General features: G+C 41.2%; 1 protein-coding gene across 1 annotated transcript; it reads right to left on the reverse strand.

Annotated features, from left to right (window-relative positions):
* Positions 1-1,018: 1,018 nt before the first annotated feature.
* Positions 1,019-20,383, reverse strand: cnot10 (CCR4-NOT transcription complex, subunit 10). Its single transcript, XM_019364712.2, has 19 exons — positions 20,138-20,383; positions 14,159-14,250; positions 13,390-13,551; positions 13,159-13,309; positions 10,671-10,810; positions 9,835-9,903; positions 9,653-9,736; positions 9,345-9,462; positions 9,072-9,182; positions 6,242-6,489; positions 5,352-5,473; positions 4,814-4,993; positions 2,919-2,999; positions 2,707-2,820; positions 2,398-2,528; positions 2,285-2,317; positions 2,026-2,153; positions 1,540-1,615; positions 1,019-1,342 (listed from the first exon to the last, which is right to left on the reverse strand). The coding sequence occupies exons 1-19, from the start codon at positions 20,151-20,153 to the stop codon at positions 1,200-1,202; spliced, it is 2,199 nt and encodes a 732-aa protein (XP_019220257.1). The 5' UTR covers positions 20,154-20,383; the 3' UTR covers positions 1,019-1,199.
* Positions 20,384-21,511: the final 1,128 nt, after the last annotated feature.

Here is a 21,511-nt window from a genome sequence, read left to right on the forward strand (position 1 = left end):
AGGGACTTTGGATTTGAGGCCTTAGTTTTCACAGGAGCTACAGTATCCAGAGTCGTACGTAGTGAGGAGGTAAAATTATTAACAAGATAATCGACCTCTGTTGGAGTAGCGTTCAGATAGCTGCTCTGCTCTATGTTGGTACAGGGCATTGAAGATGATAACAGTGGGTTGTTGATGAAACGTATTTTTTTAATCATCATTGCAGGTCAGTACCTGTAACAATGATTTATTTTTACTTTGCTTTATTTTATTTCATCCGTCACTCCACACAGTACCGCCATACCTGTCAATGCTCTTGTCACATCTCATTTAGATTGCTGTAATTCTCTTCTCTATGGTCTGCCTCATAAATCTCTCCATAAACTGCAGTTAGTTCAAGCTGCTCGTATTATTTCCAGAATTAGATCCACCAAACATATAACACTTGTTCTTAAACAGCTCCATTGGCTTCCAGTTCACCTGTGTGTCAATTTCAAAGCGCTTCATAACCTCGCTCCTCCATATTGATCTGATCTTCTCCACCTGCTCGCCTCACTCAGACTCGGGGCCTTTAGTCGTTCTGCCCGAGACTTTGGACACAGTTCCACCAGATCTCCGGACTACAAACTGTCTCTCCACATTTAAATCACGTCTCAAAGCTCATCTATTCAGAATTGCTTACACTTCATTATGATTCTAAGTCTATTTTTACCTTGTTTAGCTTTTATACTTTAATATTGTTTTTTATTTTTCCTTTACCTCATGTTTTTATTTTGTTGTACTAATGTGAGGTGACCTATAAACAAAATGTATTATCATTATTATAATTAATTACACCTTAAAGACTACAGATGGACGGGCTAACCATTGAAGACCAGCTACACCTCCACAGTCATTTACAAACGTTGTTTTACACACACACAGTATGTTTTGTTGCAGACTGCAGTAAAGAGCTGACAGAAGTCACTGAATAGACACCATGATTCTTCTCGCTGTCCTCTTCCACATCCTTCCAGGCAAACATAAACCGAGCCACGTGTGATTCAGTAAATAAAATTTATTTTCATTCTTCACACACAAATTCCTCATACAGTGAAAATAAAAAAGGCCGCTCTTCTCGGTCATTTGACACCAACGCAGATGGTGTCAAAAGTCTCCTCAGTTCATACAGCTTCATAAATATCAAGGTTCAGCCAGGATGCGTGGTCTGGTGAGGTGGCTCATTTCCTCTGGATCTGTGTAAAAGAGGAGGGCAACTGGAGCGGCTGGATGGGTTTCTTGCGGAAGTCCGGGGAGACCCTCTGTTGCGTGGTAGGCAGCAGCTGGTTGCGTTTGATGATCTGCAGAGCCAGCTGAGTGTTTCCTGAGGACCAAACATAACATTCAAGGATCAGGTTCAAGTTTAAAATGCCCTCACAAACACAACAGCTCAGCCTGTTTCCACTGTTTGCAAAGCCAATAAGACGCTTTGAGATGTGGAGTACGAGTGTGACAATAACACCAAACCAGGGCGTCTCAAAAAAATCTGAAAAACATGTTACAACAGAGTAGCTCACTGACCATTCTGCAGCTCCAGGTACACTCCCAGCAGGATGGCTTCAGGCGGGATCTCCTTGCTGTTCATCATCGATGCAGCCTGATGGTGACAACACAAATTAAATTATTACTGAACTGTCAGGATCCTTACTGCTGTAAGCCTCCTGATGAAAATGTTAGTGGGTTACACACATAATTACAGCATTAAAGAAAGAAACGGGGCTAATCAGATGCTTTTGAACAGTTTTCAAAATGAATTTTAAAGAGGTTTTAATACATTTTTCTACCATAAAATGCAGCAAAAATAATCAGCAACCAGTTGAATCAACTAAACATCTTCACTGAAAAGTGATTGTTCCAGATTCTTAAACGTTTATTAGTTTCACTTTTCTCCCCATAAAAACATTTCTTCGAACCACTGCAACAATAATGTAACATGTCTTATTCGAGAGTAACTAGATTTTGATTGGCCGGTTGTGAACATGAGTTGCATGAAGTAGCCATGGTTACCTGAGTCAGGCACTTGCGGGCCTTGTCGTACTCACTCCTTAAACAATAGGCACTGCCCAGGTTAAAGAGCATCATAGCTCGAGCTGATGTCACACTGCTGGGATAACACAGTGGAGTCTGCTTCCCTGCTGCAACACACACACACACACACACACACACACACACACACACACACAGAGTAGCATTGTTATTTTCATTGTTATGCTGTATATAAGATTTTGGAATGAAAAGCATACACGTTGCTTAAAAACAAACCCACAAGATTCAACAGGCTCATCTCCTTTGTCCGACCCTGCTGACAGAGAGGAAATTATTCAGTGAAAACAAGACTGCAGCAAATGTTTAGCTGAGGAATGATTTCAGCCCACACACCCTGGTCTTGTTCGTTCATCAACATGCCCACTGACACATCACTGACATTCTCTGGATTAAGGTGAGCGATAGCATCGGAAATCCTGTCCAATGAGATGAGGGCTTCAGCAGCATAGAGGTGACCGAGGAACCTGAACAGAGAACAGTAACTGACTCAAGTACAGGAAGACCCTGCAGATCGTATAATAAGAGGTTTCTTTTCTGTGTCCTTCTTTCTCAGACTTTATATCCTTTTCACAGACTTTTTGATTTTTAAAATAATTTCAGAAGGATTCTGTAAGCTTCTCCCCGCCTCGTGTAACCACTTACTTGAGCGATCCGGACAGCTTGGTTTGATGGAGCAGCTTCTCAGCGTGGTTTAGGGCTATCAGGTTGTCTCCCAGCGCCAATGCTACATAACTGCTGCAGGCCAGGATGGAGCACCTACTCACACAGCGAGAATCAACGAGTGGCATTTTGGTCCGAATGACATGAACCGTCAGAAAGTGTGAATGAGCAGAGAATACGAAACGCATCATTACCTGAGGTTTTCTACCTCCTGTTTTCTAAGAGGAGAAGAGGGAGCAGCAGACAAAAATTTATCAGCATCCTGACCTTTTCCACTGCAAAGAAACACCAGACCCTCCATCAGAGCACATATCAACTCTGAGGCCACTACAATTCAGCCATCACTGTTTCTCAGTCCTGCATCAGAAAAGATTCTGAGATAAAGTTCTCCTTGCAACTCCACCCTTCAGTCCAGATCATCTCCCCCTGTAATGGATCTGGAATGACATTCCAGATCTTTTCACTGTAGATCCTGGTGAGTTGGATCAGTTGTTTAGTTTTGCTTACTCCTGGTGTTTAGCTTCACTCATGGATCTACAGCTGTGTCTGCTCTTTGTGGTGAGCTGGCTGGATACGCAGTATCCATCAGTGTGGCACTGAGTTACAGGCTTTCTTGTAGTGGACCCAGGCAGTGGTCAGGCTGCTCTGTCTGGTGTGTACGCTTCTTGACCAGCAGCTTATATTTTGACCCCATTTCGACGTTCAGAATGACGAGCTTTGTTTGCAGTTTGTATTCATGACTTCTATGATGATTGAGTGGATCCAACTTGTCATGTAGAGGTAATCTGCCAACAGCTGAAGGCATCACTGTAAGGATGCTTCATGTTGTTGCTGTTAGGCCAGTCTGGGTGACGACCTGTTTTTAGCAGCCCACTAACTGGTGTAACCAGGCATCCATAGTGTGCTGTTAACTGAGGCTCTGGTTGGGTTTGTCTTTGTGGCATCATTTCATTGAAGCTGCAAGTACAGCCTGAATGGATCTTGGGAGAATAGGCAATCTTTTTCTGTGTATCTTGTTGCCAGAGAGATATAGCCAGATATGAACCTTAGGCTACGTCCACACTAATGCGTTTTCGTTTGAAAACGCATTGTTTTCTCTCCGTTTTGGCCTCCCGTCCACACTGAGACGGCGTTTTCCTCAAGGAAAAACGCAGCGATTTGGAACCGCTCTCGAAAACGCATACATTTCAAAACGGAGCTGTCCCGTCGCAGTCTGGACGCTCGAAAACACAGACTTTCTAAAACGATGACGCATTTCAGTCATGTGATGCATGTGACCAATTAAACAAAGATAGCGGAGGGCATTATACAGCAGTTTCTCATTTTTGACAGCCCTAAAAACGATTAATATCAGTTTGTACGTGCTCCAGATGGCTTTTCTTCAAACTCTTTAATTCTCACTCGCTTTTGCGCATGGACAGGACTGGAACGTAAGCGTTTTGGGCCGTTTCAATGTGGACGCACAACTCTGTGAAAACGACTGAAAACGCTAGTGTGGACGCGGAGCGCTTTCAGACCAAAACGCCGTTTTCAAATCTATCCGGGCTCGTGTGGACGTAGCCTGAATGTAGTAGTTTTAGAGCCTCAGTTTATGTAAACATCGCCCATCTCTATATATCATTTTGCATTGGGTAGGATTGGGAATCTAGCCTGATGATCCTCAATATCGGATACTACATTACTTTATGCATACAAAAAAAATCCAGAAAATGCATTTTAAAGATTATGTACAATGTTACTAAGATCTATTCTTTGTTTTTCCATTCTAGTTATATAATGCACTGAAAGTTACAGACTTACAGGGTACCAATGAGTGTATATTTCATTATGACGGATAGAGTCGTATTCAGTATGCAGCAGAAGAGCGTGCATTTTAAATTCAGCAGTAAATACAAATTTAGACATTATGTGATTATGTGAGCTTTCCTTTGTACAGTTTCTGAACATAATTACCGGAGAGATGTGTTGGGAATACAGAACAAACAGGAACACTTTATGGAAAAACAGAAATATAGTTTGGAACCAGCGAGTTAAGAAGGCATTACTGTCTTTCTGTAACAGGTAAGTGGAGCGGACAGATGTGTCTGACCTGCAGGCGTCGCTGTTCTCGCTGCCACTCTCAGTGCTTCCTGACTGACTCGAGTTCTTGGAGCTGTTCTCTGTCTTGAGTTCTTGCTGCTGGTGTTCAGGCAGCAGCAGCAGCGCATTCCTCAGGCAGATAGCTGCAAACTCCATGCTGGCCACTGGAATAGCTGCTGACTGGCCCTCACTATGCAAAGACAACACTATGAGGTCAGTCTACCTCACATTAAACTGCAGTAAGATTAAATATAAATTGGATGTTAAAATGTATACATGAAATGTATGGACAACCTGTAAAATGTGATAATTTCATGACATGATAATGCAAACATAATAACCAGAATGTCAGTGATGTAGCACAACAAATATTAACTTATGTAATCATTGTATGTGGGCTGAGATGCTAATAAAACAGCTTTTGCTAACCACTTCCTGTTTAATACTGTGGATAGTTTAAACCAAACTGGCAGAACTCTTTTATCGAGGAGCTTTGTGTGTAATTTATTGGCTCCCGTGTGGATTTCTGGGGAGTAGTGAGCACTGACCTGTACATGGTGTTCTGCATGGACTGGGACGCCAGGATGATCTTGCGATGGTAGCCCTGGCCAACAACAGACTGAACAATACCTTTTTTACAAGGCAAACCTTTGCTTTCCTGCTCTGAACCCTTGAAATGAGAAAATAAAGATGAAATAATTTTAGATTTTACCCCCATACATTCATATATCCATTCAAAGATGCAAAGAAATTAGACTGAAGTAGTGAAGTAGTGTGGCTTTGTCCATGGTAGAAAAGAAGTTGGAAAGGAAAAGCATTACAGGAGGACGTCCTTACGCATCCGTGAGCCACCAAATGGGCATCAAAAATAATAAACGAGAAAATATGTACATATGTGAAAACAATTTGATCTGATCTCCATCAACGATTAAACCCAACCACGGTGTCATCAGCATACTTGATGACAACATTGGTTGGGTTGGTGGGGGTTGGGGGGGCTTTGCTGCGGACCAGTAACTCCACTGAGACGTAAGGAAGTATTATTAAACAATACTGGTTGTAGCCAGTGGTACCCTCAGCTACCTACTAGCTACACATACGGTATCGATTTGAAAATTTGACGTCACTTTGTTCTCAAGATATGAACTCGTCCAAGGTTTTCAATGGATGCACCTATGGCATGAATTTCAAAGTCTTTCTTCTTGGGTTATCATATTCATAAGATTTTGAGAAAACTTGACCTTTGACCTTGAAGTCAAGGTCAGAGATTTAACCTTGTCCAAGACTTTTTGCATTCACAAACTTGGGTGCCATCACTGCCGGCCTAGCAGGGTGACAACAATATCCCATTAGCCTTTTACGGCTGAGGGGTAAAAATGACAAAGAACAAACAGGTAAAATCGAAATGCTCGAAAACATGCACATCATACATACATACCCCTTTGTTAGTAGAGATGCAGCACTCTGCAAGCCGCAGCCACAGCCGAGGGTTGAAGTGGTAAACCTGCACCGCCTCCATCAGACATTCAAATGCTGCCAGAGGTCTGCCAATATGCAGAAGCTGAATACCGCAGTTATACAACAGCTCGTAACGTTTGTTGGCTAGTAAAGCACACATCGGGATACCTGTGAATTTTTTAGCTGAAAACAGAAGAAAAGGACTTTTTGTTACTGAGGAACACATAACTTACAAAATATATACCAATATAAAACATTTATACTGTGTCACAGCTGATCAAGTCCTACACAAGACAAGAACAACCAAAAGGGGATAAAAAAAAAAAACAAAAAAAACAAATTACTTTTGTGAATTTTAAATCCTACATCATCTCGTTCTTGAGTTATCGCCCTCACGAACACAGGTGTCCACGCCCCCCACCCAACTTCTAGGGCGAAGGCAATAACCCATCAGCCTTTTACGGCTGAGGGGTAAAAACAAAGATCAGCAGGGTGACAGACACTGGATGTTTTAAAGTGAAAAAATGATAACTATATAAACCACTCACAAGGCTCAGGGTGGAAATACACAGATTCAAACTGACATACTTGGGAGTATATAGCACAGTGCCAGTTTAGCTCAGCACGTTGGGCGCCCACATGCCATATGGCTGAGAGCGGCCGGCCCGGGTTCGAGTCCGACCCACGGCCCGTATGTCTTCCCCACTTGTCTCTCTGCCCCTGCTTTCCTGTCGTTTCTTCACTGAATCTATCAAATAAAGCTGAAAAAGCCCCCCAAAATATTTAAAATTGTACATAGCACTGGAAAATTTGAAAGCGAGCAGTGAAGCACACAAATGAGAAAAAGAGGCTGGAGGGAGGTTATCGATTCAGGTTTGGGAGGTGGAGCCAATCATTATCACATCTTTCAGGAATGTCTCTAAATTGTTCCATACTGGCAGGAGTTGAAGAATTGTATAGAAAAGGTTTTAAAAGTGTAGTTCCATTTTCATTCGACTTCCTTTACATGGGAACAAACGTGTACAAAGTTAATGTTTAGGATCATGTTAGTGACTAGTAAAAAATCCATTACTAGGAATTGGCTGAAGACCGAGGCCCCTAAGAAGGAAGTCTGGACTGAAGTGATGCATAATATGTTTATGATGGAAATGTTGACCTTGACTGGCAGACTAGAGCTGGGCAAATTTACGTTTTTCTGGAAAAACTGGGTGGATTTTGTTTCAGCACTGAGATCAGATTTGGTAGAGTAATAGTATCTGGTTCTATGAAGCCCTCGGTTTAGTGCGACAGACTGTTGGCTAACAGTAATTTTTAGGGTATAATAATTTGTTTGTCTTATTTGATTCTGCTACATGGTTTATGTCAGAAGAGATCAAAGACAAAGAAAAGTGGAAAGAAGAAACTATGAAATGTATTTTCTGGTTGGGAAGTTAACGTGGTTATTAACGTGTGTAAATGACAATCAGGGTGTCTAAAATGTCCCAGTACAGTATTCTGGTGAGGTTGTCATTTGCAGAGGTTCACAAAAATAGAGAACGGGAAAAAAAAACTTAAGGAAGTCCAGTCGCTTTCTTTCCAAGCTTCACTGGCTTTCTCAGATCTGAACCAGTTTTTCCATAATAACTGGTGAACGAGGTATGCTGTGTTCTTTGTGATCGTTTCTTTTCCTACCAGGTGAAAAGTGACATTCTCAGACTTTAAAGTATTACAGACTAAATATGTTATTTATTTAACACACTGTTCACCAAGGTTAAAACAAAAGCCAAAAAATTAAATAAATAAAAAATAACCCAACAACAAACAAGGTTGGCCAGATTCAGGTTCATCTTTTTGCTTACAGTACGCAGCAGTGAAACTTGTTTTGCTACTGGAAAGTTTTTTTTCCCACCCTTCCTAAAATAAAAAACCAAATCAAAACCACGGGCCACATTTAATGCTGGCTTTCACAACTGTCTCACTGACTTCATAATACCAACTATGTGCACATATCTTAAAGTTTTTAACAGCAGAGGAACTGATGTATACGTGAAAGGATACAAACAGCACTAACAGGATAGTCACAGTAATACTAAATACAAACTACTAGCACTCGGTAGCTGATGGGAAAAGCAAAGCAAACAATCCCTGTTATGCTAGCTAAAGTCTGTGTTATTACTGGTATCCAAAGCTTTGTTGCTTATAAATGTGAATGCTGAGAAAGAGAAGACAATGGGAAAATCTTCAAATTCTCTTCAAACCCAAATACTTTTTATTTTGAGTATGGGCACAACTGTGGGAAACAGTAATGTGTATATCTTTAACTTGGTTACCCAAGCTGCCCCTTCCTGAGCCTGGCTCTGCCGGAGGTTTGTCCCTGCTAAGAGGCAGCTTTTCCCTTCCCACTGTCACCAAGTGCTCACTCAGAGGAAGTCGTTTGATTGCTATGGTTTTCTCTGCATTTTTGCCGGTTCTTTACATTATAAAGTGCCTTGAGGCACCTGTGGTTCTGAATTTGTGTTATATAAATAAAATTGAATAGAATATAAGTAAACTGGGGCAGCATACTGGTGGAGTGGTTAGCACTGTTGGTCCTGAGTTTGACTCCACCTTCTGGCTTCTTTATGAAGTTTGCATTTTCTGTTTGTGTGGTTACTCTCGGGGTACTCAGCCTTCGCATTTCATGGGGTTAGGTCAACTGATTATTCTAAATTGTTCGTGGTGTGAATGTGTCAGATTGGTGACTTGTCCACTTGTCCACCCCGCATCTTCCTATTTGGCGTGATAGCCAGCTGGTCTGAAGTGAATAGATACTACACTGTGACATCTCCAACATGTGGCATTCTTGAGAGCCTTCTTGAAATAGAAAATGCCAAGGTTGTGTTTCCCCATTGCAAAATGAATGCAGCCCAGGTTGTTCCAGAACATACATCGAACACATTCACCTAAATGAAAACAACACACGTGCAATTAGCAAATCATGAAAGCCAGTTACCCACTAATGACGTCAACATCTGTAAATGCAATTATCCAACAAAATCTGAGGAAGACAAAGTAAACAGCAGGATTATAACAGAAAGCCAAATGATCGTGCGAGCAGCCGTTACCCGTCTTGATGGGTCCAGCATGTTCTGCAATATTGGAGCTGTTCAACAGCTTCACTGCTTTCCGGTAGTTTCCTCTCAAATACTCAAAATTACTCTTGAGGAATAGTGAAGGTGCAGACTGATGATGGAGGACAGGGAACAAGAGAGAGCGTGGAAGCAAAGTCAATTTCCAATGAACTGCAGCACGCAAAGAAATATTTATGAGACAAATTTTAAATGACATTATAAGCCAATCGCATAAGGCATCGTGACCTGAGCAGAACACTGTACCCTCTCCCCTTTACATTAGCACTAACAAGCAGACTTACATTCCCTGCTGTGTTCATCACTGACTTGATCTCCCTTTTACAGGCCTTGGAGGATTTCATCTGAATGTACGCTCTCACTTTGTACTGCAGAAAGGACAACATCAGTTAGAACATGCAGACCAAGGCTGAAGCACAGAAGCAGTTAAAGAGTGAACATAAACATGGGTGAACTGAGCTCTCACCTGGTGAATTTTTGATTTGGCTGCTTCAATCATAGCTGCTAACTCGGCCTTCTGGTTTCCTCCATCTTTCTGAAATAAAGCACAGAACTTAGTCAGCCTCTAAATCTGCTTCATTTCACAGACTTAAACTTGTGAAGTCGGTGACCTAAGAAACAGCTTCATGACTAAAATCCTTGAAGTTTAATCATTTAAAGAGGCAAAGCTCAGCTATTCATTGACTCTTTGATGTTAGTTCTATTTGTGGTTGAAAGATTCATTCGCAACATTTGTTTCGATAGAAACACTTTCTGTAAGAGAGTACACTGTTCTTCTTTAAACACTGACCACTGCAAACTGAATTCAGCTCACTGCAGTAAGAAATATCACAACTGTGACTCTTCAAAGTTACCTTTTAAGCTGCAGCTGCAAAGCTCTCAGTACTGTTATGTTTTTAGATGCCTTAACTTAAATAAATTGGGAAGGTGGTGAGCGATGACTGTGTAGCTCAAAAAGTGACTTTTTTCACTGCATTGTGCTTCCAACAATTCAGGCCATTTCACATGAAAAACTCCTGATGGACAGTCTGAGCTGTGAAGACACATTGTTGATGCATAACACCATGGATGTTGGAAAAAGATTTGTGGGCACAGCCAGAGATTTAAAGAAAACTGGAATAAAATCTCTGGCTACAACATACGATGATGTGGAAGTCTGTCAGTATTCTATAAGTAGCAGCACCAGATGTTTTGCAGTGCTGCCCGAGGAGACGATCTTGAATGTGCACACTAATGGGTTTGATTTTGTTGTGGGCAGAGTCCCGTTTTTATGATGGCAACACATATCATATCTTTGTCTACCTCTCCTTTGCCGTTCTTGTTGCTTCCTTGCACAGAGAGTTTGTCCAGCACAGTCAGCAGGTGGAGGGCCTTCTCTGGCTGGAAGGTGAGCAGGTAGAGATCCACCAACAGGAAGCACACAGACTGTGCAAACTTTTCTTCTAGGGGAAATAACACAAAATATCAACAACAACAACAACAACAAGTACAAAAACAATAACTATTATTATTATTATTAGCAGTACAAAACTGTGCAAAAGTCCTGAGCCAAACTCCTTCGTACTTTGGTCCCGAGGGGCCAGACTTTGTTTTTAACCTGGTCTTGAGTTGGCTCTCCCAGCTTTTCAAAGTCTTTGAATATCATCGACTCAACTAGTCATCTGCAGAAGAGTGGTTTGATTGAAGAGTTTCAATCAGGTTTCACACGTCACCACAGTACAGAAAAAGTACTGGGAAGGTTACCAATAGCCTTTATACGGCCTCTGACACTGGACTCGTCTCTTGTCCTGCTATCAGTGCAGCGTTACAGTTGTCCATAATATTAATTACAGATTAGAGCGTACGTAGGTATGAAACAGTTTACTGCTGATTCATCTGTCCAATGCACTCCAATTTTTCCATGTAAATCCACAGGGTTCCAATGATAGGACCAGTGCTATTAACATTACACATGCTTCCCTTGGGCAGTAACATTAAAAGACATAGCATACATTTTCACTGCTTTATTATTATTATTATTATCATTATTATTATTCCATGAAGCCAGATAAGATCACTCATTCACCTTAGTTAAACTGTAGGAATGTGTTAAAGACACAAGATTACCTCAAATTTCCTGCTTTTAAATTTAGATAAACCTGAGGTTATCGTGTGTGTCATCTGGCTTCACTGACGATGCAGCAGGGAATCATCTGCATAGCAGTGAAACTCTGTGGTAAGCCTTCAAATGATGCTGCCTAAGGGAAGGATGTATAATGGAAACAGAAGTGGCCCTTAGACTGAAACCTGTGGAACTCCATAATTAACCTGTGTGTTAAGAGGACTCTGCAGCACTGCAGTGTTGTACTTTTAATTCCAATAGTATGCTCTAATCACTGTAATAAAATAAGAAAATCAGGTCAACAGTATGAAACACTGCACTGAGGTTTGGCCGGGCAAACAGAGATGAGTCCACTGTCAATTATTTATTTTTTTAATATAACAATAAATAACAACAGTTGGTTGTCTGTTAAAGGTTGTCCAAGGAGCTTGGAAAGAAAAGCGTCTGCACTTCTTTAAGTTGCTTGAAGACGTTTCACCTCTCATCCGAGAAGCTTCTTCAGTTCTAGGACTTAGACTACGATGACCTGGATGACTGAGAACCTTCACAGACATATCTGTTAAAGGTTGTTTAGATTTGATCATTTGTAACCTTCACTAACACAGTTTCTGTACTTTGTTGAATTCTGAAGTCTGACTAAAACTCTTCAAATAAAGCATTCCTCTGCAGACAACCAGTTAGCTGTTCTACAACCACTAATTCAAGAATTTCTCGGAGATTTCATGAAGGTTGCAGATTGTCTTATAATTAGCACAGATAGCTGGTTCAGGTGATGACTTTTAAGTAATGTTACTGCCACTTTAAAGGCCTGTGGTACGCAGCTCATTGATAGATATCGATCATGAAGCATTAATTAATGAAGGACTTCTCTGAGCAGTCTTGAAGGAATGGGATCTCACAGACATGTTGATGGTTTTGATTACCAAAGTTAACTCAGATCAATCAGAGTCTCTATATACATATCAGTACTACTAAACTATTAATCTCTATGAGATGGTTGTGAGTAATTTTTCTCTAATTATTTAAATTTTATTAGTGAAGAAAATCATGAATTCTTTACTTCTTAAGGTTATCTTTACTCTGATGCTTAAATGCCTTATTGTTGATTCAACCACAGTTTCTATAGTGAAGTATTTGTTTGACAGGATGAAAGAAAAGAAAATGTATTCTTTGAAACGGGGAAAGAGCCCAACTTGTTTCAAAGTCACTCGCTCTGCAGCCATTTAAAGCTCCATCTTCTTGTACAGCTTATTGGTCAAATTGTTGTGCGAGCAAAACTGTGACAGTATTACTGCTGCTGCTGATACAACTACAGGTAAGGTCTCAGACAAACCCTACTCTGCACTACCTGATTATTTTTGTCATTTCATGTATTCAAAGTATCGTCACCATCAGTGTAATACACAATACAGACAAAAATAAATAAATAGAAGTCATTATAAAAACTGTTGCGTGCTGCACTTGAACTTATCACCTTAAACATACATAAGAGGGGACCGGCTCTCCATTCAAAGTAGGTAAGATATTTCAGAAAGAGCGCACAACTGAGCCGTTCGTTTTGCTCTGTCAACAGTGTGAAACTGGTTAGCCTTACGAAGAAGAAAAATGGCAGCCGACAACATCACATCCTGGAGCTGATGCTTTGCAACAATCCTGCCAATTAAATCCATGGAAGTTAGCACAACATACCGAACGGTTCCAGAAACTGGTAGAGCTTTTCTCCGATGCAGATTGCCTCAGAGAACTGCCGCATGTAATAGTGGATGATAGCTTGATTGTAGTAAAGCAAACTATTTTCAACATCATCCAAACCATCAACATCCTCTGCTGACGTGTGAACCTGAAACACAAAAAGTAAGCGAGGCTCTGAGTTTACTGCAAACGAGGATTAAAACCATGAAAAGAACTCGGTTTAATGACCTGGTTCTTCATTGACATCAGGGTCTGCTTCAGCAGCCCTGTGGTGGTCTGACCGCTTTTGTAAAACTCAACAACAGCTTTATTCATTGCAATCTTGTAGTCCTCTTTGTTGAGCTCTTGCAGGCCTTCAAGGTGTCTGAGTGCCTCGTCACATCTCCCAGCCTAGAAGAAAAAACAATGTTTCACAATGTTTGGATTTCTTCTCACAATTAGTGAAACTGACAACAAATAACAAGAAAAAGAACAGCTGATCACGGCAGCTTTTTGGAACGAGGAGTTTGCTCGTTTGGACTTTGGTTAGTGTAACTCACTCGTCATAATGATGCACTCAAAAAGACAATCTAAAATACCTAGAAGACCCCCTCCACATGCAGTGCAACGGTTAACATAATATACTCTGACACTGCCTCCACTCTATCCAGTTAACCTCTTGAGCCCCAGCACTCCTGTACTGGGGGCAAAATGGGGCAGATCAGCTGTAACATAAGTCCCAGCATGTGTGGTATCCACAGAAACCTCTAGATCTCAGCTAAAAGCTCATATAAACCATTTCTACAACCACCAAACACAGCGAAACAACATAAAAGTGACAGTTGCTCTGCTCCAAGTACTCTGTACTGAACGTGTTCATATTCACACCTCTCTTACTTCTCAAAGGAAGAAGAAATGAGAACCACTTGCGGTATTTTTTTTTTTTTTTTTTAATATATATACACACATTCATTGTCAGAAAACATTGTGGGTTAAGTTGAAATGTTTGATTATTTACCGTAAATGCTTCATATGCGCTGGCTGCCATCTCCTTCTCCTGGTCTGTCATCGCCGGGGACGGTGAGCCGTCATGCTTTGCCTCATTTTGCTCTGATTTAAAAATAAATAATAATATTAAGTATAAGCTGAAACACAAATTTGTGAATACCCATAAATAATATATATTTTTATTTGTTGGTTACAAACAAAATTTCAACATCCCTGGTAGCCCTTCGGGCAGGCACTCTTTAGTTTTTGGTAGCCCAAAATAAATTTAAGTAGCCCGAATAAAAAAAGATTACAATATTATACAATAAAAATAAAGGAAACAAAACATCAATCAAAAAATTGTTCAAACACAAATTACAACAACTGTATAAACATTACAATCAACTCAAATATCTGGTTCTAATTAAACAGAAATTTCTGTGAACTTGTTAGAACTGTGTAGAACATGAATTAGTCTGTGTCAGATCCTGAATCTGAAATTTCCACTGAAGTCTCGGATGAGAAAATGCCACTCGACGTTGAGGGCATAGCATCTCCTTTATCAGCTTTCTCTTCCTGTGCATTGCCCTCCATTTCACTGCTCTTTGTTCTTGTCGGGGTTTTATGATCCAGGTGTCTTGAACCTTTTCCAGAAAACATCCAGAAACGAATCGACTTGTCAGGGCAAAAAGATTCAACTGTTTCCCCATTTATGGAGAGTTGCATGCAGTCATTCAGTGTTTCAGGGTGTAGAGAGGTACGATGTGTTGTCTTCACTCGGTTCATGCAAGAAAATCCTCTCTCACAGATGGCTGTTGATGGACTGTCTCAGCATTAATTTCACCAGCAACAAGATATGAGAGAGGTGTTCTGGATTCTCAGAGAGGAGATCTCTGTACAAGCAATCTACTTTGCGACCCCGGCGTTCTGCAAGCCACACTTTTAGATCCATCCATTCTTGTGGAATTTTCTCTTTCTCGTCTGCATCTAGCAAACAGGCAAAATGTGTGACAAGATAATCCACCTCTTCATCCCCATAATTTGCTAGTTCTTCTCTGGGGTAGGGAAGAGTGCAAGGGTCAAAAACCTTGAAACAAGAGAGAGGCTTTTCATGGAGATTTTTAAATCTGTTGTACTTGTACTTGACTGTGTTGTCAATAATCTTCTGGATCTCTGCACCAAAGGTGTCTTGGTCTGTTCCCTCACCTCTTCTAGCAGGTCGCTGACTTTTTGTTAGCTGAGTTCCACAGTAGCAAATGCTACCATCCTGGTTCGCTGTGAACTTTGTGTCCAAGGTTTTCTGATATTCTCCTGGTTTTGTTTTTAGGCTGAGTAAGCGTGATGTTGTGCTCTCAACTAACTGATTTGTTCGTGTGATGTTTAGGTTATCATGCTGAAAATCAGTACAGCACTTGGATAAGATGGTACTGTAGTCCAACATGAAATGCAGGAAGCGAACAAATTTCTCAGTCTTCATCTCCTGCACCACCCCCTTAGCCTTGGCTGCATCCTCGGCTTTGACATCACTTCCTTCTGCCATGTTCTCCATATGAACAACAGTGGGAGTAATTTTTTTCCACAGCCTTTAGACATCTCAGCCGGCTTGGAAGCCACCGTGTGCTCTTCAGGCCACTGAAATGTGCCATCTTCTCATTTAGCAGTTCACTTATTTCTGTCAGCTCTCTTCGCTTCTTTGGGGAATAGTAGTACATCTTAAAGATGGTTTTCAGTGTATCTTCAAATTTCACCAGGTACTCACAGCCTTTCACGCTATCCAGCACGGCTAGCTCTAGTTTGTGTGCCACACAGTGGATTGTTATGATGTGAGGTATCCTCTGTTTCAGTCTCCCAGCTACTCCTTTTTTCTCACCCATCATCACTGCAGCACCATCAAAATTTGCACACACTACTTTCTTTTTCCATGTGTCTTCTCTGATACCCATGGTGTTCACTGCTTCATCAATAGCCTCTAAAATACCTGCAGCATTTGCACTCTTGACTGGCTGACATTTGATCATGTATGTGGATATGTCACCATTATCCCTCACATACCTGACGTGAACCAACTCCTGTTCTATTATACCAGTGTCTGTACTGCCATCTGCAAGAATGGATAAAAACCTGCTTTCTTGAATTTCCTTTTCAATCTGGTCTCTTGAAGTTTGTGCTATTGCTCCAATAAACTCTCTGCAAGCATGGTCATTGAGGTAAGTGGAACCAAGATCGAGGCCATTTGCTTTCTGAAGTTTGCAAAGACTGCTAAATTTTGCCAGTGGTAGTTCACTCTTTGCAACATAGTACGTTGCTCTAAACAGCTTTTTCAGGACTTCTTGTTGTGCTTGGTTTATTTTTAGTATGGTTTTTGCAATTGGTGTTTGTTCTGGGACAGATGCTGCAGACTGAGCACCAATGCATTTCTTGTGATGCAGAGATTTCTCATGAGTTCTGATGGGGTCTTTCCTAAAATTACTGGTCCCAGTAACAAAGGCGCTTGTCGACTCAGAAATCGAGGGAAACTCCCGACACACCCGGCAGAACATGATGTTATTTAGCTCGTCATATTCCAGCCACAGAAATTCTTTTGTCCATGAAACCAAAAAACTGCACTTTCTTTTTGCCTCGTAGTCTGATTTGTCGTAACTTTTCCGCTTTGTGGTCGGCCTTTCTTTGCCTGTCCCTTCTTCATCCTGACCTGTCTTTTTTGGCTCAGCAGAACTAAAATACCTGCGTAAATCCATCTGTCTTTACACATGCCAGCGATTTTTTTTTTTTTTATTCTCTGCGCAATCAACCTCTAGCACGTTTAAGCTTGCTGCGGGAGATTTCACTTGCCACGTTTGAAGAGTAAGCTAGTAAGTGATGTTGTGTCCTGTCTGACTATACCATATTGCACCACTAGAGGGTGGTGTCGTGAAATAATAGGAAAGTGCAGTCGGGAGACTGTAGAGTTAGCCGTCTTAACTATATTCTAACTGATAACTCGATGCGTCTCCGTTACCTCTACGATGTAAAGTTATGTGCTGCATTCATTAAAGAGCACTGTTCTTTGATGAGGACTGGTTTATTACCTGTCGCTGCTACAAATGATAACAGGATTGCCGAGGAATTGGTGCGCAATTAATCGTCACTCACCAATCAATACTGCCACTCTCTATACACAGTTTGCGCGATCGCAAAGTGAAACTGAAGGTAAAAAACAAGCGCAAATTCAAACGCGATTTCAATACGGCACATATTGACAGAGGCTCATCGATGCCAATGACATAATTACTCAGCTACATTTGCGAAAGAAAGCAAAGGCATTGACATATATTTTCCCTTCCTATGATAGCCCGACGGGCAGGGCTGATTTTGGTAGCCCGACTGGAAATATCGCTAGCCCCGGGACGTCGGGCTAGCGATTTTGCGAGCCCTGAAATTTGTGAGTATTTTTCTTTTAGAAACTGCTTTGCAGCCAAAGTTAAAATGAAGCAAAGTGGACTCACACAGATGTCACAGCTGATGTGAAGAAAATATTTGCTGAACTTCCATTAAGGGGGTGTACCTAATAAAGTGCCACTGAGTATAATAAGCATAAAAATATACAAACAAACCATCCATCCATCCATCCATCCATCCGCTTATCCTTTCCAGGGTCGCGGGGGGCGCTGGAGCCTATCCCAGCTGTCATAGGGCGAGAGGCGGGGTACACCCTGGACAGGTCGCCAGTCTGTCACAGGGCCAACACACAGGGACAGACAACCATTCACGCTCACATTCACTCACACATTCACACCTAGTGACAATTTGGTTTATCCAATTAACCTATCCCCTCAAACTGCATGTCTTTGGACGGTGGGAGGAAGCCGGAGTACCCGGAGGGAACCCACGCAAACACGGGGAGAACATGCAAACTCCACACAGAAAGACCCCGGCCTGATGGTGGAATTGAACTCAGGACCTTCTTGCTGTGCGGCAACAGTGCTAACCACCGTGCACCTCTTTCATTGTGGGTGTGATTTATCCATATAAAACTAGGGCTGTGCGATATGACCAAAATCTCATATCCCGATATTAAGACATCTATCGTCCGATAACGATATAAATCACAAAAATGTAACATTTTCTGTAAATTCTGTGATTGTCGGGCAGCTCGACTTGTGTGAAGTGTTTCCAGCTGGGCGTCGCGTACCTGGAGTCGAGTGTTTTAACTGATGCATGAAACGATACATTTTTAGACATAGGTTGTAACGGCCGCCGTTTTCTTTGCGAGTATTTATTACACGGCGTGCTGCGGGGAAAAGCCTGTTCTAACGTTTGAGTCTAAGGTTTATTTTTTAGCACCTGACGGCTCTTTTTTGCTTCTCATCCGTAAATACTCTGCATCTTTCACGTGATTCAGTTTATTTTGAAGAGTCTCAACAGGATCTTGAGCTTTATTGTGAAAGGTTTATGTGGAAAATAAACAAGCGGACACGAGGTGGTTTTACCGTTGTTGTTGCTAACGACAATGCTTAAAAATAAGCGCTTGTCCGTCTGTAGTGTGGTTATATTAAATATAAGAGAAAGAGAGAACTTTAGGAAATTAATATAGCCACTACAGTGACCATCAAAATAATGAAAAAATATTGCCGTAAACAGTTTATTTTGCGACACCACGAAACAAACGATAGCGTAAAATGAAACGATAGACGTTTTTCTATCGTCATCCGATATATATCGTTATATCGAACAGCCCTATATAAAACCAACCTGTTCAGAGCATTCACCAAACAGGGTGAGTGTCTGGAGGCCAGGAGCAGCTCCTCCTGTCACAGGTGAGCCCTCACACCTCGCCCCCACCTGTTTGATCTTGGCTTAAAAACAGCTTCTTCCCCGGAGCCTTTCGGACCGGTGTTGTGCCAAATAGTGATCGCCTGCCAAAAACTGATTTCAATGTTTGCGTGGTTTTTTTGTGTGTAATATTTTTATGCATGTGGGTAAACAAACCTCAGTGAACAGGGTTTACAAAGGGGTTATATATAAAATTTAAAAATTACCTGTTTTTCAAGTATCTTCATAACTCTGTGTTATTGTACTTACATTATAACCAATCCGGTCCCTTTTCTCCACTTAAAATATGTTTACAGAACTATTGTAATATTTGTTGGAATTTCTGCTGTCCGCTTGGCCAGATTACTCTTACAAAAGACATTTTTAATCTTAACGAGACTTTCTTAAATATAAAAGTCACTGCCAAAAACTGATTGTTGCTTGTACCTTGTTACAGGAATGTTGTTTGTAACTCAAGATGACTTGACATCATTCATGATACATTTGACATGTTTCACATATTACAGACCAACAAGTTACTTATAGCAGTTTAAATACGAGCAATCAGTTTCTTGCAGACATATTTTTTTTGGCACAACACCGGTATCGAACACGATCCCACCCACGGTCTGTGTAACGCTCATCACTCACACAGACTATTCAGACCAAGTCCTTTACAACCTGTTCTGTACTGTGCGCCTTTCTCTTGTTTTGTATATATCCCTGCTGTCTTACTATTTATACTTTATACCTACACAGTTGGCGTGGACAGTGTTGTACGTGTGCAACGATAATAAAGGGCTACTGTGTTCTGAACTGGTGATGCATTAGCTGCTAGCTGCTAGCGGTTGATTGTTTTTGAAAGGGCACGAGGGCTTACGGTTTTACTACCGAGGTTTTACTATTGGGTGGATTAAATGTACCACAAAGCTCATGCTGTAAACGAGCGAGGACTAAAATTCTATTGATTCATCTTAGTTTAGCCCAAACCAAGGCAGAGAGGGAAAAAGCGCCTGCTGCAGCACACAAACCGTCTAAGTTAACCGAGAGAAGTCACTTGGATCCAGAACACATCAATAAAGACTGAAAGACCAAGACACGAGTAAATCCCAGTGAAATACATGGGCGGGTTTTAATAAGAGACAAATGGGTCCGTTTAATGGGTTAAAGCTAGCTTATATCAACCACAGCGAGCTACTTGGCTACTTTTCACACTCACCTGTATTTTCTGCCATTTCTGAGGGCTTCTTAAGAGAAAATTAAAAGTAGATCAGACCGGGTTACTGCGATAAGCAAAAACAACAGCAGTATAACGGATAAATGCGTAAACTTTTTCAAACAGAGGTTAGCCTAGCCGAAATCTATCCAATTATCACGGCAATGTTTCTTCTTTGCTGTTTGGCGATAGCTTCAAACATCGCATGATAAGGCAGTCCCGCCCCCTGTCGATGTCCGCGCGTAAGGAAAATCTTCTTCCTTCCTTTATTGGCGGTTGGCAAACAGCAAAACGGTGCAATACCGCCACCTTCTGGTGTGGAGTGTGGACAACGTCAAAAAACAACAACCAAAAAACACTCAAATCGTCCCAAACAAATAAATCTGCCTTAAAAAACAGAGTAATGCCTGATAACTTTCACTTCTTGAGTTCTTATGAAATAAATCAATCAACTCCAGTTTCACTGTCATATCACCAAGCTTTTTGATAATTATCTTCTTTCAGCATAAACAACGTGCTATTCAAACCAGTGAGTCGAGATAGAACCGTCTCCCCTCTCCTGTTTCTTCCTGTGCTTCTCATTTCTCCAGTTTTCTTTTGGATTTTGTAAAACCAATCGCCCTTTCCTTTCTTCCTCCCACTCCTGTCAGGAAAATCAGTTGAGGTTCCTGGAATTCAAAGATTCACTCACCGGGCCTAGTTTGTTAGTCTTTTACTTCTTCTTCTGATGATGTTAGTTTCCCTTCATGTCCATTCTGTCCTGGTTTCATCTATGTTTTTGTCTCATGTCTGAAGTCTTTTCTCTGTGTTCATTTACCTTTGTGTTAGGTTCGAGTCTTTGTCTCAGTGTTAATTCCAGTTTTATCTTCATAATGTCTTCTGTCTTGTGCTTTGTATTTTGTTCTACTTTCCTTGTCTCATCTATGTTGTGTCAGCTGTATATATATATGCAGTGTTGGGTAAGTTACTTTAAATTAGTAACTTAGTTACATTACTAGTTACTTCTCTAAAAAAGTAACTCAGTTACTTCAAGTTACTCGTTACTTTCAAAGTAACTAGTTACTAGGGAAAGTAACTTTGGTTTTACTCAGAATTCTCTTGTTAATGTGTTGCTTCCATAACTGGATACCCAGCAAGATTGTCAGTCTTCTAGCTTGCTTACTTGCCACAAGTGCACTGTGCCACCTACCGACAGAAAGGAAAAAATAATGTGCACATTTCCATGAGAGAAATCCCACGCCTGGACCATCGTTGACCGCCGCATGATTCTAGCCTGCTTTTTACATCCAACACAAAAACTGCAGTCGTGGTGCTTTTGATTGTACTCAGAACTTGGAAATTCTGCCTTCTGAATAGGAAGATGTAGGTAACACCAGA

This window comes from Oreochromis niloticus, linkage group LG11 (assembly GCF_001858045.2).
Source record: "Oreochromis niloticus isolate F11D_XX linkage group LG11, O_niloticus_UMD_NMBU, whole genome shotgun sequence".
NCBI classification, from domain to species: Eukaryota; Metazoa; Chordata; class Actinopteri; order Cichliformes; family Cichlidae; genus Oreochromis; species Oreochromis niloticus.

Coding starts and splice junctions, on each gene's coding strand:
- cnot10 (XM_019364712.2), bottom strand. Junction 13,552..14,158: donor GCGCATATGAAGCATTTACG/GTAAATAATCAA, acceptor TTTTTCTTCTAG/GCTGGGAGATGTGACGAGGC. Junction 4,994..5,351: donor ATGCAGAACACCATGTACAG/GTCAGTGCTCAC, acceptor GTCTTTGCATAG/TGAGGGCCAGTCAGCAGCTA.